This window comes from Mercenaria mercenaria, chromosome 1, assembly GCF_021730395.1.
Source record: "Mercenaria mercenaria strain notata chromosome 1, MADL_Memer_1, whole genome shotgun sequence".
Taxonomy (NCBI): domain Eukaryota; kingdom Metazoa; phylum Mollusca; class Bivalvia; order Venerida; family Veneridae; genus Mercenaria; species Mercenaria mercenaria.
This window is the reverse complement of record NC_069361.1, coordinates 84,800,294-84,827,723: the sequence shown is the minus strand read 5'-3', so window position 1 is coordinate 84,827,723 and position 27,430 is coordinate 84,800,294. Positions and strand designations below refer to the sequence as shown.

General features: G+C 35.2%; 1 protein-coding gene across 1 annotated transcript; it reads right to left on the bottom strand.

Annotated features, from left to right (window-relative positions):
* Positions 1-1,914: 1,914 nt before the first annotated feature.
* On the bottom strand, positions 1,915-27,430 carry LOC123531899 (egl nine homolog 1-like). Its single transcript, XM_045313201.2, has 5 exons — positions 26,332-27,430; positions 21,104-21,223; positions 11,307-11,443; positions 10,627-10,691; positions 1,915-7,851 (listed from the first exon to the last, which is right to left on the bottom strand). The coding sequence occupies exons 1-5, from the start codon at positions 27,316-27,318 to the stop codon at positions 7,781-7,783; spliced, it is 1,380 nt and encodes a 459-aa protein (XP_045169136.2). The 5' UTR covers positions 27,319-27,430; the 3' UTR covers positions 1,915-7,780.

Here is a 27,430-nt window from a genome sequence, read left to right as displayed (position 1 = left end):
AGTTATGGCCCTTGTGCAATGTGGTGTGGGTGATAATGAGGAGTAACTATTTTAGTTTGAAACAAATCCATCAAGTTATTTCAGAGATAAGAAAAAATGCATCAAAACTTTAACCAAGGTGCAGATGCGGAAAGAAGCCAACGCCGAGTCAAGTAGGACAGCTCTCCATACTTTGTATAGTCAAGCTAAAAAAACTGAAAAATGTTGTAAAATGTAACTGACCACCTTTAAACGCAGCTTATAAATATTTTTATCACATGTTTGACGTCGCGGGAGTGTAATAAAGCCATTAAATAACAAGAGCTGTCACAGGAGACAGCGCGCTCGACTATTTCGATGCTGGATAGTGAAACTGGGCACATCTGAGGAAACTAGAGCTGTCACTGCAGTGTTTAATGACTCCAATTGTTGATGAAGATATTGCACAATAGCCCGAGTCTATGTCAAAAATATCAACTTAAAGTTATAAGAGAGGTAAAGATAAAATGTATCAAAACACTATATAAGTATATCCTAAGCAAAATGGGGCATAATTCATTAAATATTGGTGCCAGAGTTATGCAGCTTGTGTCATATAGTGTGGGTGATGATGTTGAACAACTACTTTAAGTTTGAATCAAATCCATTCAGTAATAACAGAGACAGAGTGAAAGTGCATCAAAACTTTAACCTAAAATTCTAAGTAAAAAGGGGGAATAATTAATGAGAAATTGGTGCCGGAGTTATGCACCTTGCATCATATGGTGTAGGTGATGATGTTGAACAACTATTTTAAGTTTGAATCAAATCCATTCAGTAATAACAGAGACAGAGTGAAAGTGCATCAAAACATAAACCTAAAATTCTAAGTAAAAAGGGGAAATAATTCATGAAAAATTGGTCCCAGAGTTATGCACCTTGTGTCATATGATAAGGGTAATGATGTTGAACAAAGTTTGAATCAGATCCATTCAGTAATAACAGAGATAGAGTGAAAGTGCATAAAACTTTAACCTGAAATTCTAAGTAAAAAGGGGAATAATTCATGAAAAATTGTGCCATAGTTATGCATCTTGTGTCATATGATGTGGGTGATGATGCTGAACAACTATTTTAAGTTTGAATCAAATCCATTCAGTAATAACAGAGGTAGAGTGAAACTGCACCAAACTTTAACCTGAAATTCTAAGTAAAAAGGGGGAATAATTCATGAAAAAAATGGTGCCAGAGTTATGCACCTTGTGTCATATGATGTGGTTGATGATGTTGAACAACTATTTTAAGTTTGAATCAAATCCATTCAGTAATAACAGAGATAGAGTGAAAGTGCATCAAAACTTTAACCAGAAAATCTAAGTGAAAAGGGGGGATAATTCATGAAATATTGGTGCCAGAGGTATGGCCTTTATGTCAGATGATGTGAATGATTATGAGGAATAAATATTTCAAGTTTGAATCAAATCCATCAAGTAATTACAGAGAGAAGTTGAAAAAAGAGAAAGTGCACCAAAACTTTAACCAAGGTGGGGACGCGGAAAGACGCCGACGCCAACACCGGGGCGAGTAGGATAGCTCTCCTTGTACTTTGTATAGTCGAGCTAAAAATAATACACTAGTGTAATAAAGCTTTGACGTCGACGTCATTTATAGTATAGGAGACGTTGGTCAAATTGACTTGTTTATATAGTAAAAGAAAGTAGAATTTTTGATGTTTCGACAGGAAAAACTAACATGTGATAAAAAGAATATTACATTTGTGACTTTCCACATTGAATTTATTAAACACGTTGAATAAAATTGATAAAATGCTCGGCAGAGCCTCGCATTTTATTATTTTATTCAACTCGTTTAATAAATCCAATATGACAAGACACTCATGTAATATCCTCTATCATTTAGCAATGATTCAGCAAAAAAAAGCAAGAAACCAACAAGAAATCTTTGCAATTTATTAAATTTTATTTTGCCTAAATTATTTATACAATGTTATGATAGACTAACATTAAGTACACATAACATTTACCAACAAGCAATATATCTAACTAAAGGATCTTCAATAAATAAATGCTAGAACAATAGTGACCAAATAGTGGGGGTATGTATGGGGGGAGGGGGGCTCCAACAGTAACTCATTGTCCATAACAGTATGATAAAATGGAAGTGTCGTAACTTCCTTTTTACGAATTTTCATATCCTGGGTGATCATATGAGTGTTATAAATAGATCCCACCACATTTTGTATATAATTTAACTGTCAAGGTCAATCATCATGGAAAAGGAAGCACACTGAAAATTTTACCTTTATGAATTTGTTTGTTTGTTTTGTTGAGTTTAACGTCATACAGACACAATTTTAGGTCATATGGCGACTTTCCAGCTTTGATGGTGGAAGAAAACCCAAGGTGACCCTCCTTGCATCATTTGATCATGGGTGGGTACCTAGACAGAACCACCAACCTTCTGAAAGTCAGCTAGATGCTTTCCCCACATAAAATAATTCTATGCCCTGAATGAGGCTTGAACCCACATCTACGAGGGGCAAGTGATTTAAAGTCACTGACTTTAACCACTCGGCCCCTTAATGAATTTGTACCACTCTTGTAACTATTTGAGCAGATTTTAGCAAAACGGTGGATGATTAAACAGAACAAAATTCAAACTTTGCTGTGGAAAATAGCATTCCAAGTTTTTTTGGGACAATGCTAACAGATTAATGAACAACGAATAAATGAATTCTTATGTAGTATCTATAGATACATGAAAGTGCAAAACTCATTATCAACAGGTGTCTAAGGATAATGGGTGACAAAGCATGGCACTCTCCTTGTAAAACTGTAAAGACTTTAATTATTGGGTTTTAAAAGTTAATTGAAAATATTTAGGTTAATTAAAAATATTTAGGTTACACCTTGGTAGAAGCAAGTCAACTGGATAGCTAAATCCCACAGCCAAATTTTCCGCCATCAGCACTGAGGGTCAAGTGTTGTAAAGGCAGTAATTTTAAACCATTCAGCTGTGGAGGTAGCAACACATCTCAAGGAAGGTTGTCCTCCAAAAAAAAAACACTTTTACAATCTTAAGTTCATAATTCGATACTTTTGTTTTGTTTTCCGGGTTCATACGGAGAACTACTTCCACAAGGAAAAATATACAAACAAATTAAGACAATAATAAGCACTTTTCTAGCAATCTAATAACCTACAAATGAAGACTACACTTCAAGCATTGAGATCATTACTGATTATATGCTCATTTCATGAACTGGGATACAGTTTCTACAAACACTTGCACTTAAAAGCACTTAACAACATGCCACATTATCGTAATACTATACATTTATCCTATCAGACAGTGAACAATATACAATAGCATTAAAAAAGACAAGCACATTTGGTGGTAAAATTAGTCTCCTTCCAAACAGGAATTTTGGACCCATTTCGAAAAGGGTTCCTTTGTCAGACCTGTTAATCGAAAGGAGAAAAAAACCTACAGGTTTATACAAGAATCCATGGCAGGAAACAGCCCACATAAAATTAACAATCAATATTTAATCATATGATACTGAAGACAAGCAAACAGAAAACTGTTGTTTCATTCCAATATTCTGTAAGAAAAGTTTCAAGAATCAAATGATACGTATTAATGCATGCAAATGTACATCATTTTCTTAACTACAAACAGGCAGTAGTAGAAACTTCCTGAATTTGTGTTCTCGAGTCTAGATCTTAAATTATAATTCCAATTGGAACATACTTTTCTTTTCCCAAAAGATCAAAATTTTCTAAATACATGTAACATAATTTCAACATTTTTATCCTTTCATGAAATTTAGACTGTATTACATCTGAAAATTCTGCATAAGCACAACATATAAGCCAACATCATGGATCATCAGTAGAAACATGGATCAATATTACGGACATTTATGTCACTAAAAAAATTCTCAAATTACTGTTACTTTTTTTCAGTCTTTAACATCACCAAGAACTTGACCTCTGACATACTGATCTTTCCACCACTCTCCCCTGCACCCATCCCCACTGTTTCCTAAATATTAGGATTAAATACAGACCACAGTCAATTAAAATATGAAGTTTGGCCCACATTCTGTTACTCATTAGAATCAGCAGTCTCTAGGTTACTATGACCTTGACCTTTAACCAAACAACCTTCAAATATTCATCACAGGCAATTATTCAATGAAATTTAGCCCTGAAGCTTCCCAACTGTGAGCATAAAAGTATAGACCTTGACTGCACACATAAAGTCAATGATGCATATAAATTATTACTAGAATCATGACTGAGGTAAAAACTAGTGATTATTACATATTTGTTTCTATTCCCCGTTAAGTTACACTGGTACTGGAAACGTCAATATTTTTCCATACACTGACGCCTAAATTTCATATCAGGTGCGTGGCGTAATTCAGTGTGTGTTGTTGCACTATTTTTTCTATTTAGTTCAGTACTGTCAATCCTATTCATGCTACTAAACATATATATGATATTTACACAATATTTATACGTGTAGATGCGTATGTAATAAAAAGGTTATTATCTTTGCATCAGGAAATATGCACTCATTCTTCAGCGTAAGAATATTGCGCTCCTAGTCGCGCAATATTTCCGCTGAAGAACTCGTGCATATTTCCCGATACAAAGCTAATAACCTGTAATTATTTTAGTCACATCTATCTCGAGTGAGGTAAGATAACTGACACAATTCATGAAGCTGCATTGTTTGTAGTCTGGACAACAAATAGGACAGAGCTGAGTTTAACCTTTACCCTGCTAAATTTCTAAAGTGGACTGGTCCATCTTTCAATTTGGGCAGTGCCACTTATTATTCAAAGGGATGTTCACTGAAAATTTAAAGTCTGAATAGCAAAAAGTTCAGACCATTATCAGCCTGCACAGATGTGCAGACTGATCTTTGTCTGCATTGGTCACTAAGACAGAATCACTTGCCGCCAGCAGGCTAAAGTTCAATGTTCTCATGTATAGTATACAGGGTTGTGAACAAAAAATTGCAAAATCAATTGAAAAATTAAAAGGTGTCCAAAAGCCAATTATTGACTCCCGGTGCATACAGGGTAAAGATATGGTAGGGGTCACAGGGGGCCACCTAAAGTTCTTAGAATTTCAGCACTTTATATTGGAAATAAGTTTAATGGGTCCACTCAGGCGATCATATCATTTCTATGTCATACATTATAAAATATACTTGACTAAATCATCTTTCATGTATTAACCAGCATATCTATACTAAGATTTTTATAAAACTTTAATCCAAGCATTCTAAACATACTGATACATGTAATTTAACTGTATAAGTAATATATAATGTTTTATGATCTTATACCTGAATAAATTTGAATTGAATTGATATGCTCTAGAATGACTTAAAATAGTATACAGACTTGTATTATAACAGCTACATCTTTGCAAATTCTGCAATAGACACCTCTCATGTTAGACTGCCAAGATTTGTTAAAACCACCCAGTGTTTCTGCGCTATATCACAGATGTTCATAATTACATGTGGGTGACATATGTGTATTGAAAATAAAGTTTCCACATAAATTCTATTTGTTCTACAATGAATGAATTAACCCTTACCCTGCTACATTTCTATAATGAACTTGTCCATCTTTGAATTTGGACAGTACCATTAACTGTTAAAAGGGGTGCTTACCAAAAATACACTGACTGAATGGCGAACAGTACAGATCATGATCAGACTGCACGATTGTGCAGACTGATCATGATCTACACTGGTCACAAAGGCAGAACCAATCGTGTCCAGCAGGATATGGGTTAAAATCGATAAAGCCTAAGTCAACAAAGTATTCAAAGAATTCTCACTAAAGCTTCCAGCCCTGCATGTGCAGAAAGTACTTTAAAACATGACTGCCCAGTTTACGTAGGAATATATAATTAAACAAAGCTGTGAATATCAAGACAAAGATTTAAGAATAAATATTTTCTTTTTTTTTTCTTTTGTGTTTTCTGTTTTGTATCTTTTATGAACACTAATATATGGAAAATATCATTCACAGCCCTGATTATAAAGGTTTATATATATATATTAGTTAAAGCAATAACAAGAGCTGTCTCATGACAGAAATACATGTGACACAAACTTTTAGGCCCTGTAAGCATAATTTCTGACAGTCAAGGGCTATGACTCAGGGCTGACTGACAGAAATGAAAACAAAAACGTGTGTACAACTGCAAATGCTGGAAAGCATTCCTGTAATGTTCAATCGATCTATGTCTAACATTTTTGGTGACATGTGCGACACAAATTTTTATTCCCTTCATGTTTTTGGTCAAATCATGGGCCATAACTCTGATCTATCTGCATGAAATCCCAAACAGAACCCTAACAATTCCACATGCTGAATAATAACTCTAAAAGGTTTAATGACTCATGGTCAAATACTTTTTTTAAATCAAAACTTATAACAAAATTTTCCAAACTGAAAAAGGGCATAATAAGATCTTAAATCAACCATGAGTTATATAACCTGGTTTTTCATTAGGTTTCAATCCAAGACATGCAATGGTTTCTAAGATATAAACTTGCATGCAAAACTTTAACCCGAGGTTTGACGCCTGGGTGAGTAGAACAGCTCTCAATATTCTCCAATAGTCAAGCTAAGAAGACTAAATTTGAGACAAGTCTCTTCTACCTCCGCTACATTTTAAAGCAGTGAATACAAGTCACTATTTCCTTATGCACAATGCAACAATCAGGGCTCCAGATAATTTTTTTGGCCAATGAGTATTTACTCAACATATTTTTTGTGAATGAGTAAAATGGTAAAGTCTGAAATTGACTAGAAGTAATTTTACTCCTGAAAATTTATAAATGTGAAAAAAAAAAACAGAAATCAGTTTTATAACATATTTATTGGGTGTAACACCCATGCATTTGTTTGCAATTTAGTTCCAATTCACCATTTAAGTTTTTGCTTCTTTTTTTTCCCTTGGCTGCGATTTTGGTACATGGCATTCCCTGTTTGATATGTGTCTGTTTTTTTTTTTTGCTTTGGCTTCTCACTCGCTACCGAATAAATAGAATATTCAATATACCTTTAGCTATGTTTTGGGGATCAGTTTTGTTGGTTTAAAGAATGCGTAGAGTGTTTGTTCACTTATACATTCTTAGAAAAGGGACATTTTTATTTATTCCGCACCGGAAGTTGATATTTTAAATCGACACCGCCCGTACCATCAATATTAATTCCCAACTATTTGATATACGCAGACATTGAGTGTAAAAAATAGTTTAACCTAGGTTATTAGAGTACCATTCAATGCGTGTGTACGTTCAATGTGGGAGAATTAATGCCGACTGTGCTCTGTTACATAAAGCATCCGGACGATTCAGAGTTTGTTTACGCCAATAAAAAGTCATTGCATGCGTTTCTGTTATTTCATATATGTTTTTATACGCTTAAAAACTATCAAACATGCGTATATGCATTATTTCAAAGCGTAATTTATGCTAATACGCATCTTATCTGGAGCCCTGAACAATAATAACCCTAGTATATTGTAGGAGTTTCATGTGTCCAAAAAAGTAATTCATCTATTTTAGAATAATTTCTCTAATAAATTAAGTTACTCCATTCCGACTAGTGTGAAGTTGATAACAATGTTTTTCACTGTTTATAACAACATAACCAATCAGTAATACTGTAGTCCATTCCACTCAGCTTCTAAAGCACTGAACCAGATTTGTGTGTTGCATCACACAACTTGTAGCTGTCTCCTGGTAGCAGGCTAGATCTTCATAGATCATCGTTTACTCCACCAACAAGAGGAATAACCTCCTTTTGCTTAACCTCTGTGCCTCCAACCCCTGAAATAGACCAAAGTCATAATCTGTTATTAGATGATTATCTGTTATTATATTAAGATGTATTATGAGTACAATACAGGAAGTGTTAGTACCAGCACAGTTCTCCTACCCTAGAGGAAGTAGTTTTGACAATCCTTTCATCTGGCTCCAATACAAGCTCATCCTTTCATCTGACTCGACTACAAGCTCATCCTTTCATCTGACTCCATTACAAGCTCATCCTTTCATCTGACTCAAATACAAGCTCATCCTTTAATCTGACTCGACTACAAGATCATCCTTTCATCTGACTCGACTACAAAGCTCATCCTTTCATCTGACTCGACTACAAGTTCATCCTTTCATCTGACTCGACTACAAGGTCATCCTTTCATCGGACTCGACTACAAGTTCATCTTTTCATCGGACTCGACTACAAGTTCATCCTTTCATCTGACTCGACTACAAGCTCATCCTTTAATCTGACTCGACTACAAGGTCATCCTTTCATCTGACTCGACTACAAGGTCATCCTTTCATCTGACTTGACTACAAGCTCATCCTTTCATCTGACTCGACTACAAAGCTCATCCTTTCATCTGGCTCCAATACAAGCTCATCCTTTAATCTGACTCGACTACAAGGTCATCCTTTCATCTGACTCGACTACAAGGTCATCCTTTCATCTGACTCGACTACAAGTTCATCCTTTCATCTGACTTGACTACAAGCTCACCCTTCATCTGACTTGACTACAAGCTCATCCTTTCATCTGACTTGACTACAAGCTCATCTTTTCATCTGACTCCACTACAAAGCTCATCCTTTTATCTGACTTGACTACAAGCTCATCCTTTCATCTGACTTGACTACAAGCTCATCTTTTCATCTGACTCCACTACAAAGCTCATTCTTTCATCTGGCTCCAATACAAAGCTCATTCTTTCATCTGGCTCCAATACAAGCTCATCCTTTAATCTGACTCGACTACAAGGTCATCCTTTCATCTGACTCGACTACAAGTTCATCCTTTCATCTGACTTGACTACAAGTTCACCCTTCATCTGACTTGACTACACGCTCATCCTTTCATCTGTCTCCAATACAAGCTCATCCTTTCATCTGACTCGAATACAAGTTCATCCTTTCATCTGACCTGACTACAAGCTCACCCTTCATCTTAATTGACTACAAGCTCATCCTTTCATCTGACTTGACTACAACCTCATCCTTTCATCTGACTCCACTACAAAGCTCATCCTTTCATCTGGCTCCAATACAAAACTCATCCTTTCATCTGACTTGACCACAAGCTCATCCTTTCATCTGACTCCACTACAAAGCTCCTCCTTTCATCTGGCCCCAATACAAGCTCATCTTTTCATCTGACTCGACTACAAGGTCATCCTTTCATCTGACTCGACTACACTTTCACCTCACTTGACTACAAGCTCACCCTTCATCTGACTTGACTACAAGCTCATCCTTTCATCTGACTTGACTACAAGCACATCCTTTCATATGACTCCACTACAAAGCTCATCCTTTCATCAGACTCCACTACAAAGCTCATCCTTTCATCTGGCTCCAATACAAAGCTCATCCTTTTATCTGACTTGACTACAAGCACATCCTTTCATATGACTCCACTACAAAGCTCATCCTTTCATCTGACTCCACTACAAAGCTCATCCTTTCATCTGGCTCCAATACAAAGCTCATCCTTTCATCTGACTTGACTACAAGGTCATCCTTTCATCTGACTCGACTACAAGCTCATCCTTTCATCTGACTTGACTACAAGCTCAACCTTTCATCTGACTCCACTACAAAGCTCATCCTTTCATCTGACTTGACTACAAGCTCATCCTCTCATCTGACTCCACTACAAAGCTCATCCTTTCATCTTGCTCCAATACAAGCTCATCCTTTAATCTGACTCGACTACAAGCTCATCCTTTCATATGACTCCACTACAAAACTCGTCCTTTCATCTGGCTCTAATACAAGCTCGTCCTTTCATCTGACTTGACTACAAAGTCATCCTTTCACCTGACTCAACTACAAGGTCATCCTTTCATATGACTTGACTACAAGCTCATCCTTTTCATATGACTTGACTACAAGCTCATTCTTTCATACGACTCAACTACAAGCTCATCTTTTTATCTGACTCAACTACCAGCCTCATCCTTTCATCTGACTTGACTACCAGCTCAACCTTTTTCTGACTTTACTACCAGCTCATCCTTTCATCTGACTTTACTACCAGCTCATCCTGTCACATGACATCACCCAGCTCATCCTTTCATCTGACTTGACTACAAGCTCATTCTTTAATATAACTTGACTACAGGCTCATCCTTTCATCTGGTTCTATTGTAAACTCGTCACTTCTGACTCTACTTCATACACTTCCTTTCATCTGACTTGACTACAAGCTCATCCCTTCATCTGATTCAACTACCAACTTGTCCTTTCATCTGACTCCACTAAACACTCAACAATCCTTTCATCTGGTTCAACTACAGGCTCAAAGGTTACGGAGACTAATCTAAAAATTCTAACACATGACTGATCAATTCCAAGAGTATATTTTAAATTTTCAACAGCATGGTTGTATTATGAGACTATGGGGCCAGGTTTAAAACTAAGAAAGCAGTCAATTCATGTAACTGATGTAAATTATCGAATTCCAAACTGATATTAAGCTCTTTTAAGAATATCATGTACACTACTTGTGACAAGCTTTTTCAGAGGTTCATTTACTATAGTATATTTAAAACAGACACATACTTTTGAATTTCTTCACTGCTCTTCTTCTCTCCTGTTCATCGTAGTACCAGACTGTGATTGCATACCTGTAAATATAAAATGTATCAGTATTGTACTTTACTGTATCTAACAATCAGTTAGGAATTTACACTCCCTGTATTTATGTATAATCTTTGCAACTTATGCTTTTAACCTATTTTGAAAGCTATTACACAAAATCTAGGCAAAAAATGGATATGCATGTGTGAAAATAGCATTTCAATGAATATCGACCTTGGTCTGACATTAGCATCATATGACATTTATTTTGACAATGTCACTGAAATAAAAAAAAATATTTCAATTGTTATACAACCTAAAAGAATTTGTATACTGAGTCAGAGCGGAGTGGTTGAAAGTCAGGTAGTTTTATCTGTTAATAAATGTCTCCTACATATTTTTGCCTCACATATTTCCACTGATATACCTCTTTTTTTTGTTCCAGTTTTAATGAAGGAAGACCCTTTATGCCTCTCAGGACATTATTTTGAATGGGTACATTTGTAGGACTATCAAGCTTGATGGTTACAGACATGAGGACCCAAGAATAAATAGTTACAACAAAGAAATGATGGGCAACTGATTCAAAATCAGTGACTTAAACCACTTGGCCCAGAGGCCCTTACAGAAATATATACAGAAGGCAACAAAAAATTACTTACCTTGTTCTGTAAGCTGGTAAAACTTCATGAGGATTCCTTCTATCTGACCAGAAAAACAACAGCCTGTCAAATTTTGGCTCAACATTAGCCACACGGTTACTGCCCTGTGGAAATATCCGCAACAATCCACCGTCCTCCTGAAAACATACAATGTTATAAGTCTGACAGATCTTTTTTATTGGGGCTAGAGTCAATAACTAAATTTCATTTTTTTTTAAATTTTAGTCTTTGTAAGAGCCAAAGTGATACAACCAGCTAATTATGAATTATGACTTATTAGCTTTTCTGAAATGAAATTTCTCATGTCACAAATTCCTCCGCAATCCCATGGCTCAATGTAATGAAGCATTCTTCTCCGGCTAGCAGTGATGAATGCATATAACACCTCCAGCCATCAAATATAAAACCTCTATCACAAAGGACCCTTCACACAATTCATATACCATACTTCATTCTGATCAGACATAAACCCAGGCTGACAGAGAAAAAAAGTTCAGCCAATTTTCTTATCAATCAGTTGTGTAGCTAGGCATAACCCTACATAATTTACTTCCATAAAGTGGATTTTTTTTGTACTTCAAACATGCCATAAATATCAAGGGATATGGCAAGTAGTAATAAACCTTTGGAGAATGTTGTAAGAATTCAAAGTCTCTCTGCATGCATGCATGAAATGCCTTCTTTCAGCTCAGGTCTCTCCCTCGGTAAGCAGACTTAGATCAATATTTCAATATAATTCCAAAGAACATGTCTGCTAAAAGCATGGACTGGGCTCCCCAAACAAACCAAAGTGTCTATTATGCCCTAGCTGGCCTCTGTCATTAAGACAATGGATTTTCCCAAACTGTCTTATTTTTACACATCATAAATTGTATGCAAAACTAGTCCCCTCTTTCCCTCTAATCGAAACATGCAGAACTAATAATAAAACATTAAGCAGTTTCTTACATAACACAAACTAATCTCTAAAAAAAACCTAAGGAATGCTGAGAGAAGAAACAGTGAAGACAAGTCGCAAAACATAATTACACAACTCTTCATACCACAATATGGACAAAAACGGTGTTTCCCCGGATTTTATTTTCAAACTGTAACATGTGGTAACCTGACAGTTCGTTTTAACTTCCTTTTTCATCTACTGCGAAATCATAAGATTCATGCACCAGTAAGTTTCTTGGATTCTGCACTTAATTCAATCCACAAAACCAAATCCCAATGAAAGTAAAATATTTGATTATGTTTTCAAGCATCTGTGCAATGAACAAGTAAAATTCCTACTCATTTCATGTTCAACATTTTAAATCTTCAAATTCATATCCCACTGAAAGAGCCATTTTGGCCAAAATCACAAACTTTCATACAAAAGAAAATAAATGACTTCATAGTGCTACAGTCATGCAGTGGTTATGTGGGAGGTGTGTGGTGGCGGGGGGAGGTAATGGTGGCAGGGACATCTTATGAAGGGAAAACTGTGTAGCAACAATTAAAGTAGGTGGGAAAAACAGGTTGTTTTGAATATGATATGTTACACTCCAGAAGAAAATGACTTCAAAGCTCACTGTCTTGTTGTTTAATTCGAAAATGTAAAAAAAATTAATACATTATCAATTTTTCAGATGGGGAATTTTTGTGATAAATGGAGGAAAAAACATCCCGTTTTGAAAGTGAAATGGGGCTGATTTCTCGAAAACAGCCGAGAAAAACCCTATATGCATACCATACGCAACAGCGATCAATTTAACCTAACCAATGTGCCTGCATTAATTCTGTACCAGTACAGACCTGTTCTGACTGCAAGTACATGTCAACTTCCCAAAATGAATCCGAGTGGAGAACACACTTGGTCACCATAGGATAAAACCTGTTACTCATTTCCTTTCATTGTTCTCTACCTACATTTTAAAGTAAAGGGTGGGCTGATAATCTAATTAACGATCGTTTTATTCAAAACATTTACATAAACAAATTACGCTCATTCCGAGAACAGCTCTTCAAATTCTTCTAAGAACATACGTGACGAAGTCTATAAAAGATATGTGACCAGGGTATATTGATTAGCACATTGAAGTACTTGTAGCAGATAAGGCAAATACCTGAGCATATTTAAGATTCTAATATTACCATAACACAAGCTGTTATTACAGTTACAGGACACACATCAAACTGACATGTATTAAATTTTAAATTAACGTATGTTAAATGTCAAGCCCAATGGAATGTTATGTTCTTCTTTCACTCAGGCTGCAGACAAATTCAACGACTTTTTTTCTCAAAATGTGTTTTCAGTGATTTTTTGAAAACCGTAAAAATGCTTTCGATGAACATAAATTTATGCTAGAATTCATAAATTTTCTAAACCTTTCCAAAATTTATGGCAGAGTCATATTTAAGTGTTGTCTTCCAAAGTTTATGGCAGAAACACGATATTTAAGTAGTGTTTGTTGGCATGGTTTTAAGGACATACTCTAGTATCTCTGTAATTAATTATATAAATGGCATTTACATGACAGTAGTTAACCAGCCCAGTGTTCCTGGATTCTAAGGGGGACATGATATTTTAGGCATGTCAAATCATCATGAAATACATACACCTGACTATGACATATACAGTACTTTCAAAGGTTTAGTCTAAATGGTTATAGACAAAAATGAATAGTTTAACCATTAGGAACCCTTACATCATTCGAATGACCAATCAGATATTTTATTTTGATGGTAGAGGACCCCAGGTACCCATCAATGCGTTATTTCATCACAAGCCGACACATGAGTACAACCACACACCTACTGTAAGCCAGCTGGATGACTTCCTCTCATGGAGAATTCACTGCCTCGAGCGAGGCTCAATCCACATGGGTTAGGGGCAAGTTGTTTGAAGACTGCGACCATAACCATTCGGCCACTGAGGCCTCTCAATCAGACTTCAGAATTAAGACTAGCCTTAAAGTATTCTCAACAAACCTTAAAAAAAAAGACAGTAATACAGGAGCGCTGTTAATATGTTTTGCTCCTCCAACCAAGCATGCTTGCTGTCAAATTAATACATAAAATATTCTCAATGTGCATTGAACCGAATGACAGCCTACAGGTAAGATATTGTTCTGTCCCTACTGAACCAATTGAGCAGCTCATTCCAAAGGCATGCTTCCACATTAGTATCAAATTTATTTTCAAAATGAAATCCAAATGATGAAAAAATATTGAAATGAAAAATAATCATGTCCCCCAAAAATAGTAATTTTTTAGGTTAACTGCCCGCTGTTACATAACTGAAATACTGTTGAAAAATGGCGTTAAACCCAAAACAAACAAACAAAAAGCACAAAATTTAATGCCAATAATTAAATGCTTCCACAATAAAGAAAAGTTTAAAAAACATCTGTTACTGATCATCAGTGATGTTAAAGGTAATACTTCAATACAGGTCAGTTAAACAAAATTAATAGTTTATCCAATAGCAAAACACAAAAATTATTTATTTATTTGGGTTTTACTGCGCACCAACACAGTATAGGTTATATGGCGCCAAACAGGACTACAAATTTTGGTTTCACATCTCAAAATAAAACAAAAATTCTGGCCGAGATAAAATAAATTACGACATCAGCTATAAAAAAAAACTAAATATAACAACTTTCCACAAACTAGAAAATAATAACATTCATGTGTTGCCTACCAGTAACTGCGTAAAACATGATACGAATAATTGCATAAATTTAGGGGATTTCCACATTCTTTCCGAGTACTGTTAACATAATGCAACTAAGAGAAACAGATGTGGGTGTACAGTACTTGCTGTAATTTTACTTGAACTGTTACATGTTTGATGTCCATTTTGGTGGTAACTCATGTGCTTCTAAAGAAGTCATTTACTTCATGTAATATTCAGTTATTAACATCAGCCAAACTAACCAAAACAGCTAAAAATAGATAAATCGTCATAAATGTGATAGTAGTTACTTGACTGATCCGTCCTATATGCATAACCTGGCTTGGCACTGATAACTCTGTAAGGTTTGGTGGATATCAACCCAATGGTATAACAAAAGTTGCCAAAATATCAAATTTTTACAAAGGGCAAAAAACTGCTGAAATTCACTGAACTGGATTATGCCCATGGCTCTGCAATGATTATAAATTTTGGGGTAATTCCTCCTGGTGGTGTCACAGCAGTTGCAAAGACAAGATAAACTAAGGCAAATCACAGGCTAATAAAAATTACTGAACCAGGATATGCCTATAATATGCATAACTTGGCTTGGCACTGATCATTCCTGTAAGGTTGGTGGATATCTGCCCAATTATACAAAAGAAGCGACCAAAACATCATTACATTTGATGAATCGAGGACCAGATCTCCACTGAAAATTACAGAATTGGCGACAGTGATCACTTGTGAAATTTGGTATAAATCCACCTGTTGATGGAGGAGTAGCATGGACAAATTTTGTGTCATACTCATACAGACAGCACTAGATCAATATGTCTCTTCCACAACATGACTTTCATTTATGACAACTTAGAAAATCAAATGGTGACTTTTATAGTTTATGTTTTGAGATTATTTGGATTCAGAAGTTTAAAATACAGCGACCTAACACACCGAGTCTCAACGTAAGCGTTGACCGGTGGTATAATTACGTGCGAGCAGGGCGCTTTTTGCGGCTGTTTTTACTAGTCAAGCTAATGTTTTCCTTCGCAGTTTTTTCGTTTTTAAAGCTTTGTTATTGGGAATTGGCCGAGGATGACCTACAATGAACGCGCTTTGATGGGGATATATCGAAATTTTCATATCATTTGTATTTTTTTCTAACATTCAAGAAATATTCGCTAAAAAACACATATTTGCCTACCGCCCCTTAGTTTTTCTAGTTTTAAATGGATAAATTACTCTTAAAATGTCTCGTATTTTCATCATTACTGTGCGATATACCCACTTTAACAGATTGGTCACCGTTGTATGCAGTTTCAAAAATACTTAGCCCGGAAAAACCCGGTCGTCGGCGAAGGTTTTGTCTTACGTCCGAGTCGGTGGTATGCCAAAATAAAAATGCATACGTACGAGCGGGTGGAATTTATGAAAAACGTTATATTCTTGATTTTTCAGGATCCGACAGTGGACAAAGGTCATTTTTATCAATATATAGACTAATATTTCATGTTTTTCATTATTGTAAACAGTCATTTTAAAATATTTAGCAGGTTTATATGACCAAATAGTAATGTATTCTTTCGCGAACGCCAGACTATTGTTTGCCCATGTATATTAATTCTACATCTACTATTAGTACACTTACAGTACAGTTAAACCGCAGCTTAATATGTGAAAATACTGTTAGGACCATAGTTTGACTTTTATAAGACCTCGTCTAATTATTTCATTTGGATAGCATTTTATGAAATGTATGTGTATAAGAAGTGTAATGTAGATATTTTGAAGTAAATGATAATAAACTAACTACAACATGTATCTTCAGTCGAGAGGGGGCCGGACGTATATAATGTCTCTCGGGTTTTTAAGCGAGAATTCAATGTCATCTTGGCAGAAATGGCGATGTAAACAAAGAAACTGGAGGGTTTTCTTCAAAAAAAAAACAACATATAAGTACATGCTTATTTGCCATTTGATCAAACTGCTGATATACTCTTCCGATAGCCACAGTTGTAAGGTGAGATCGACACATTCGTTTTTTGGTCGTGCAGTTGACAGTACAAAAACTATTGAAGGGACAAATTGGTTTGAAGTGACTGTTTCTGGATTTCTGTCCTGTTTTTGTGCAAGTTTTGACCAAAACAGGCATTCTGCTCGTGTTAGATTGACTGTATTACGTACTATATTACTATATCTCAATTTCGGAAATGTTTGCACGTTTCTAAAACGGCATTGCCGTTTTTTTTTGTTTTGCTTTTTTTAACTTTAAGCATATTTGGATGTCTGTCGGCCTATTTAAGCAAAGTATCAAGTAACTCTCACCAATCGCTTGTTCGAAGACTCAGATTTAATGAATCTGATACCTGATCTCTGGTGTCTAAAATACTCTGACGTCCCAAGTCCCGGGTTGAAAAGAATACAACGTTTGGGAGAAAAGTAACTGAAGTACTATATATACGACCCAAAATTAAATAAATACACTGAAGTCCTGCATCTGATAAAAGGTGTCTGAAAAAGGGGGACCTATTTTAAACGTTTATAATTTTACAAAATTTTGATATACATACATGTATTAAATGTTATTTCATTAGAAAGAACACCACTAAAATGATGACGTCACTCCTATTTGGCAGGGTCACTCATAAACAAATGAACATTACTTATTGCCAGTTTGTATTTTCTAGAAGGACGCGGTGTCCATGCTTGTACAAACGTTCATTGTCTACGTTGACATAGTGACCTAGTTTTTGAGCTCATGTGACCCAGTTTTGAACTTGACCTAAATATTATCAAGATAAAAATTCTGACCAATTTTCATGAAGATCCATTGAAAAATATGGTCTCTAGAGAGGTCACAAGGTTTTTCTATTATTTGACCTATTGACCTAGTTTTCGAAGGTACGTGACCCTGTTTTGAATTTTACCTAGATATCATCAAGGTGAACATTCTCACTAATTTTCATGATGATCTCATGAAAAATATGGCCTCTAGAGAGGTCACAAGGTTTTTCTATTTTTATACCTACTGGCCTAGTTTTTGACCGCACGTGACCCAGTTTCGAAACTGACCTAGATATCATCAAGGTGAACATTCAGATCAATTTTCATGAAGATCCATTGAAAAATATGGCCTCTAGAGAGGTCAAAAGATTTTAATAATTTTAGACCTACTGACCTAGTTTTTGACCGCAGTTGACCCAGTTTCAAACTTGATCTAGATATCATTAAGATGAATATTCAGACCAATTTTCATACAGATCCCATGAAAAGTATGGCCTCTAGAGAGGTCACAAGGTTTTTTTATTATTTGACCTACTGACCTAGTTTTTTAAGGCACGTGACCCAGTTTCAAACTTAACCTAGATATCATCAAGGTGAACATTCTGACCAATTTTTATGGAGATCCATTCACAAGTATGGCCTCTAGAGAGGTCACAAGGTTTTTCTATTTTAAGACCTACTGACCTAGTTTTTGATCGCACATGACCCTGTTTCGAACTTGACCTAGATATCATCAAGATGAACATTCAGACCAACTTTCATACAGATCCCATGAAAAATATGACCTCTAGAGAGGTCACAAGGTTTTTCTATTGTTTGACCTACTGACCTAGTTTTTGACGGCACGTGACCCACTTTCGAAATTGACCTAGATATCATCAAGATGAACATTCAGACCAACTTTCATACAGATCCCATGAAAAATATGGCCTATAGAGAGGTCACAAGGTTTTTCTATTATTTGACCTACTGACCTAGTTTTTGATGGCACGTGACCCACTTTCGAACTTGACCTAGAAATCATCAAGGTGAACATTCTGACCAATTTTCATGAAGATCTCATGAAATATATGGCCTCTAGAGAGGTCACAAGGTTTTTCTATTTTTAAGACCTACTGACCTAGTTTTTGACCGCACGTGACCCAGTTTCGAACTTGACCTAGATATCATCAAGATAAACATTCAGACCAACTTTCATACAGATCCCATGAAAAATGTGGCCTTTAGAGAGGTCACAAGGTTTTTCTATTATTTGACCTACTGACCTAGTTTTTGACGGCACGTGACCCAGTTTCAAACTTGACCTAGATATCATCAAGATGAACGTTCTGACCAATTTTCATGAAGATCTTGTGAAATATATGGCCTCTAGAGAGGTCACAAGGTTTTTCTATTTTTAGACCTACTGACCTAGTTTTTGATGGCACGTTACCCAGTTTCGAACTTGACCTAGATATCATCAAGTTGAACATTCTGACCAATTTTCATGAAGATCTTTTGAAATATATGGCCTCTAGAGAGGTCACAAGGTTTTTCTATTTTTAGATCTACTGACCTAGTTTTTGAAGGCACGTGACCCAGTTTCGAACTTGATCTAGATATCATCAAGATGAACATTCTGACCAACTTTCATAAAGATCCCACAAAAAATGTGACCTCTAGAGTGGTCACAAGCAAAAGTTTACGGACGCACGGACGCACGCACGCATGAACTGACGGACGGACGACGGACGCTGCGTGATCACAAAAGCTCACCTTGTCACTATGTGACAGGTGAGCTAAAAATAAAACTTGTAATTTGGACATCCTAACGGATGGGGCCCCTACAACCTCCCCACTCTCAGGTAGATCTAATTGCAATCAAAATGTACATGTTTTACATCTTGTACCGAATACGCCTTCCATGTCGTCCAGTATGGACGACACAGCCACGTTCAGTTTGATGGTTTTACTTAGATAAATGGCAAATGACTGAAAATCAAATACAGATAAATTTAATTCAAATATCTCTGTCTGACTTTAAGATGTTGGCGTCATTATCAAAATGACGTATCATAGTGTGACAATGTATTAATGTCATAATTTATACACAAAAGCAAACAATTAATTCATTGTACAGCTACTGCGCCCCTCTTGTAATTCATAGCTATAGGCCTCAAGTATGAAACCTAAATATGTTAAAATGACTGTACACAATGAAGAAACATGAAATGGTAGTCTATATATTGATAAAAATGACTTTTGTCCACGGTCGGATCCTGAAAAAACAAGAAAATAACGTTTTTCATAAATTCCACCCGCTCGTACGTATGCATTTTTATTTTGGTGTACCACCGACACGGACGTAAGACAAAACCTTCGCCGACGACTGGGTTTTGCCGGGCTAAGTATTTTCGAAACTGCATACAACGGTGACCAATCTGTAAAAGTGGGTATATCGCACAGGTATGATGAAAATACGAGACATTTTAAGAGTAATTTATCCATTTACAACGAAAAAACTAAGGGGCGGTAGGCAAATACGTGTTTTTTAGTGAATACTTCCTGAATGTTAGAAAAAAATACAAATGATACGAAAATTTCTATACATCCCCATCAAAGCGCGTTCATTGTAGGTCATCCTCAGCCAATTCTCAATAACAAAGCCTTAAAAATGAAAAAACTGCGAAGAAAAACATTAGCTTGACCGATAAAAACAGCCGCAAAAAGCGCCCTGCTCGCACGTAATTATACCACCGGTCAACGCTTACGTTGAGACTTGGTGTAACAGAGTATGAACTTCAAAATACCACCCAATGCGTGATGACTACCAGTAATACTGTTATATCTCACTACCTATTAGAAATTTAATACTGCTTGTTATCTTGGCAAACATTGGTGTCAAATTATTTCAAAATAATAGGTAAAAACATACAGACCATTTATATCATGACCTCAACCTAACCATATGACCGTGACCTTGAGCCAACTAGATAAAGTTGCAGACAGAAGCAGTCAGTTGAACCGATAGACTACTGGACAAAATCTTTATAAAATAATGTCTTCTATGAAATTACAGTAGACATAATTCGTACATAAACTTCTCATGCAAAAGGTAACAAGTGAATGAGGTATTGACATGCAATACAGGGTCCCTTACTAGAAGGTGACTAATTACCTCACCTGCAACATAATCTATCAATTAAGAATTAAACGGGTTTTTTTTGTGCATTTGGATGGGTAAACCACATTGGACTTCTTTACAATCCGTGAATTGTGGTAGCAATTCTTTAATGATTTGCAAATAGTCCCAATGTGGTTTGCACCTGCTAAACACACAAAATATAACATTCAATCCTTATATTTTACATTCTTAAGCACTTACCTTTGAATTCCAGGTTTTATTGAGGTAATATATACATGTAACACACCGACCATCGCCACTTGGATTATCAACATGGCGGAGAAAACGAGTTGATTTACCAGGATACGCTGCGACCATAGCCTACAAAAATAAATAACATTTGAAATCATAAACAAGTCTGTACAGTGTCAACAACTAGCAAGTATCAAAAACTGCTTTACCAAAAAAGAAAGATCATTTATTGCTGGTGACAAGAACACATCTTTGTCTTGTAACATAATTTGCCATAACATTATACTGAAACAAAGCATATATTTTATGCAATATTTATTCTTTCAACTGGCTTTCTACACTTAGTAAAAAATTTCACAAGTCAACAAAAAGGTAGCAATTGAAAAAAAAATTTGGTAGAGACCTGACTTATCAGTGTACCCACAATTCTCACACTCTAGGATTAAGAATACATGTAATATATAAAAAAGTTTGTTTGCTGCGCTCCTACCGACCCGGCCACCAAAACTGTAACTATCCAAATTTCTAAGTCTGCTAGAAATGTAAACTTTTAAGGGGCTTTGATTCTCACAGGTCCGCTAATGGCAACCAAAAATGGCCGTTCAAACTTATAAATTTCCTATGTACACACACTTAATTCACCATTCTTTCAGTAACTTCCAGTTTTAATATTAACACAGGATAAGATGAGAAAACAATTTGATGTTGCTGGTACGATAAATCTAACAGGCTTTTGGTATCACTGTCATGTCTTTGCATTAATTTTTATTTCTGGGTTCGCATCAAGTTTGCAGAGGTCAGTCAAGTCTCGATTATAGATTTGAATCCTGATCATTGCACTTAATGGTATAGGTAAGATTCTAAATTTTGTTCTTAATTTTTACTTACGGTTCTAAATTTTGTTCTAGTTATCTTAAAATTAAAACCTGAGTGAGTATGTTTAAGCCGATACCATATCATAATGAGTACAATATATCTTTTTTTGCAACTTTACACTCATAAAATAAGACAAATAAAGTTTAAAGTCAATTTCTTGAACTCATATAGTATTCAAAAATTGTGTCAAAAATTGAGACTTTCAAGGGTTTTAGTTACAGCTTTTGCAGTAGAAAGAGATTTGTTTGTTTTGGGTTTAGTACCATTTTTCAAAAGAATTTCAGTTATGTAATGGCGGGTAGTTATCCCAACCTGCGTTCTTGGATTCTATACCAGTGCCAATCTGTTCTGACAAGTAACTGCCAACTTATCTCCAACTTCTCTTGGATCAGAGCTGGTGGACCAATGAAACCAGACCAAATTATCACAGAGAACATTATGCCTTGCCCTCGAATCAAACTCACAATCCGAAAATCCATAGATCTACGCTTTCCCTATTGAGCTAAGTGTGTGGGATGATCTTAATTACTCCAGACATCAACTAATTGACTGAATTTAAAGGATCATATAGCCTAGTGTGTCTTAGGTTGGGAACATTAAAATTTGATATTTAAATTGTTGTATTTAACTGTGTCAAGCTTTCTAAATTATTACATTAAACACTAAGTGAAGATGTGTTATGCTCTGACATTGACAATACATTTCATGAATTAAATTAATAAATAAAATTAAATGCAAATACAAACAAAAGAAAATCCAACTGCTTTCAAATTATGATGGTTTTTTTTTATATCTAAATCAACAAGGAGAGCAATATAATATCTGTAAGTTATTTTAAAAATAGTGATAACAACAAAATTTGTTATTCTAAAAGAAATTTCTGAATCGTTTTAAAAAGTCATCTGGATTCACTGAAACTGTGTTCCCACAAAAGTCATAACATATCTACCTGTAATTTAAGATTTTTTACCAAGAATTTATAAGTAGATTTAAAACAAATAGATACAAACCTTGAAAAAACTTAGTGTGAGTTTTCGAAACTGCTAAAAAATATACATTTAATTTTTCTGGGTCCTTGCAACATCTTTTAAATGGTAACAGAAATAATTTCTGACAGATTTTTATGTTCTGTATTTGATATATATTCTACATAATGTCATTCTAATACTACAGAAGTGGACATAAACCTGTCTTAGATTTAATTTACATATCTAAAGATTTCAAAAATTTGCATCCGACTATTTTAGTGCAAAAATGTATAATGTATCAATTTATTTTGTGCTAGAGTTTACACTGGTTTATACTCAAAATACAGTTCAACTTCTACTTTTTTCCTTTTTAAATCATTATTTTCAAAACTTTTAAACAAAATAAGGTTGTTGTAGTGCTCCACCGAAAAATACAGTATAAGTAGAACAGACAATTTATGAAAACTTAGTGGTAAGAATAAGAGGTGGAATATTGCTGCTAGTACCCAGTAAGTGAAAACAGAAAGAAAATATTACTAAAAGTATATTATAAAATTTGTTTTCTTAGGTATCAAATCAATGTATAAACTTCAAATAAGACTACCTGCTAGGCATACTGGCCACAGCATATTTTTTCTTGTCTTTTTTGTGGGGGCTGATGTATTTATCAGTGTCATATGATTACATGTAAATCATCACTCTACACTTTATACTATATAATTTATATTTATTAAATATAATATGCAATTTCTAATTGTCATTCTAAATTAATTTCCACTCAGAATAACAAATCTATACCAATTACAAATGTATCTAATAGTAACCCTCAGTGAATTTATTTTTATTTTGTTTGGATTTTTTTTATATATCTGAAGTCATGATACAGTTATAGATATGTAAAGTAAATGAAACTGTTCTGAGGAGTTGGTACTAAATTGTTTTGTAAAATAACACTATCCCTATCATTTAAATATTACAAAATTTTGCCACTACAGTCATACTTTGCCAAATCATATGTACATTAATATAATATATGTACTGAATAAAGCATTGAATGTCAATGTTGAACCATACATAATGTCCGGTGAAGAAATGGTGCTTGCATGTCACTGGACCAAAAATTACAAGGAAGGAGCAGACGCACAGAGTAGCAAACAATGGTCATAGTATTAATTTACTGGTGGGTGGTCTAGTATTTCAAAGGATTGAATATTAAATGTACTCATATGCCCAAGAATAAAACGTGAAATAAAAAAAGTTCTTCACCCTTATCATGCTGGAAGCAGCTGGATACGACCGTTGCGACGTTGCCATTGCGACCAGTACAGATCATGATCAACCTGCACTGTTCGCCATTCAGTCAATATCTTTTTGGTATGGACCCCTTTTAACAGTCAATGATACTGTCCAAATTGAAAGATGGACAATTTCATTATAGCAATTCAGTGTTCCCAGAAACCCCCAAATGGGGGGTTTTCATCCCCAGAATGGAACTTTATACCCCCAGTTTTGGAGACAGCTGTTATATATCTCATAGTGAGGGGGTGCAAAAGTGCAAGAAAAACTCAGTTTTCACCCCCAACTTTAAATGCCAGTGGGAACGCTGCAATTTAGCAGGTTAAGGGTTAAAAACAACTATTATTTATGTTAAACTTACTTCTCATTGTACTTGATATAAGGTGAGAAAGGCAAATATGCTGCTGTCACCTGTGATAACTCACAAGGTGTATGATACATTTGGTTATGAAACAAACTTTAAATTAAAATGAAATACGGTTATGGATTTAATATTTTATACAAAATCGGGTATTTATAAAATTAAATTTATGTAGTATTAAAAGCAGAAATTATCCTTTTAGGAATAAGCTATGTAAGGTTCACAAAATTGTAATTTATTTATTATATTCTTGTGTAGTTAAATGAAACGGTTTTTAAAAAATGAGAATACCAAGGAAGGTGGTCAAAATGAACAATTTAAATTGTGGCGGGTGGGGTGCAAAAGTTAACCTGGGGACAAGTTGACTGTAAATCCCAGCATGTAATCGTGTTTTTTGAAGTTTTGGGGGAATGGTGGCGGGGCCCGTAAGGAGGGGAAACCACTAAAATAGGGGAAAATGCGTCGTGATAAAAGCAATATTTTTCATAAATATGTTACACTAAAAAAGAAAATGATTTAAAAGCACTTGTCTCTTGTTTTAAATAATACAGTTTACATTATCATGTGTTTTTTTTTTTTCAGAAATAGCGGAAAATAACATACTTTTTGGACAGGGGAAAAACGGCCTAAAAATTACTGTCTCTTTAATTTTTATATGAAACTACTGAAATCATAAAATTAAACCCGTAACTTACGTAATAAAATCAATTTTGTTGATTTAGCAAAAATGTCCATTTCGAGATGCAGTCTTAAATAATTGTGAGATTGATGATGAAAATAACCAACATATTATAAATTTCACTCTTAGTCTTATCTATCATATCTATTTTAAAAATACCCCTATCATTGAAATTAAAGCCAGGGTAATTAACAAAATTGAACTTCATTTTGTATGTACATGTATGTGAAGTCTATTTTGCAAAACCACTGTCCACTCTATCACTACCATTTAGCTAGTAGCTGGCATAACAGTATGCAGTTGAATTAAAAAACTTGACATTGTACAGTCTTTCTCAAACTTTGGACTGATTCAAACAAAACTCAGAAATAAAAGTAGGCATTAAAAAATGTTCAAAACTTGTTTTCTGCTATACAGAATGGAAGAAATTTCATGACGAACTGCGGCTGTCCTAACAAGATTTTGATCACCTGCAAGAACTCTTTGTTTTACATTTAAAAATGTATAAATAATATGAAAACAAGGTCTATCCCTTAAACATTTCTATTGCCCAGTATCAGCAACTTTTTCCCTTCTTTATAAAGTACCCATAAAAAGGACCTTTTCCCCTACTTCTATTTAAAAAATCCCAAAAAGACAAAGGAAAATGGTCATATTGCTAAGTGGTTTTATAATTTATTGACTTGTATGCAAAACAGAACTTACCTTTGCCAATATTAATGATTGCTAGCAATTTATGAGAAGTACAGGCCTATCTGGGGATTTTCTTACTGTTGATTCCCAAATTGAGAAAAAAATGCAGCGATTTTTCCCAATTCAGTCGGTACCAGACCTTTTCCCAAAGTGACCAAAATAATTGCTGCAGTATTACCCATCTCAAAGAAAAGCCTGGTAATACTTTGTCAACCCTGAACAGCATTCTCATAAATTTTCTTCTCGGGTATATTAAAAACTGGAAGTTAATATAGTAAGGATAGTGATTTATACTTCAAAATTCATTCCAATAGCGATGACTGCAATAAATTATAATCCAACAGTGCTCTCTTCATTTTATTACCTTTGATCTTCCTTTGATATGATAATGTCCAAGAGACCTCTGGCAATGTAACATTATAGCGTCAATTGATGAAACAAGAAAATTAACATTACTGCAACCAACTTCTGTCCCATCAACCCATGTAATAACATCCCCCCTAACTTCACTTCCTGGAGAATTTGTGTTCACTAGCTGCCCGCGTGTTAATTCTCCTTGTTCATGCATATCTATCACTTCGTCCAAAATATCTGTTCCTTTTGACTCACCTAAGAAGTTGTCTAGGACACAAATCCCATAAGAATTGAGACATTTAATAACATAATCACCAAGGGTCTTATTTCTGCCTTCTATCACACTAAGATATGGCATCTTTTTACTGTCAGTTTTACTGTCAGCTCGACTCTCGGGGTGCTGGGAGTAATCTGGAGCGTGGAGTACAGATTCCTCTGTTTCAAGAATAAACTTTTCTGAACTTCCACTTTCAGTTATAATGTCATTGTCTACTTTAACTTCTGTATCACACTCACTTTTTAAACCAGTCCTTTCGCTTTGACTGTCACTGACAATGTTGTTTTCCAACTGTAGCTCTCCATCTTTATGGAATTCTGAACGTGACGCTCCGATGGCAGTTTCAGGTCCATTTGTAAACAAATCGTAAAAAGCACCATTCTTTAATTCATTACTCTGCTGCATATCACGTATCTGTGGTGACGTGACAGCAGACGACGCTTCTCCAGAATCAATCGATAATACAGACAGTTTATCATCTAATTCGGCCGTTCTTGTACTATATGCACCGTCACTAGTTTTCGCGACTGTTCGTTGCATTGATCTCTTAGTCTTACAGAATTCCTTGTGATCCGGCCAAGCTTGTTTCTGGTGATCTTTAGAACAGTATGCTACTAGCCTACATCTCGCGCATAATTTTAGGTTGACAGCACTTCCACAAACATCACACTTACTGATAGTACGGCCTATGCTTGTATCGTCACGTAGGCTCTCGGCCATATTTTCCTTGTTGATATATTGTGCAACGGGGCGAGACGAAGGGCACGCTTGATTGCGGAATTTGTCAGTCGTTCTGCACTCAGTTAAAAAGGCTGCTAACAGAAGAATTAAG

Bases quoted from the DNA above. Each gene is read 5' to 3' on its own strand.
- LOC123531899 (XM_045313201.2), bottom strand. From the start codon at position 27,318: ATGGCCGAGAGCCTACGTGACGATACAAGCATAGGCCGTACTATCAGT. The intron at 21,224-26,331 runs GTAATAAAATGA...TTATTTTTGTAG, and splicing joins ATATCAAAGGAAGATCAAAG to GCTATGGTCGCAGCGTATCC. The intron at 10,692-11,306 runs GTAAGTAATTTT...TTATATTTACAG, and splicing joins TTACCAGCTTACAGAACAAG to GTATGCAATCACAGTCTGGT.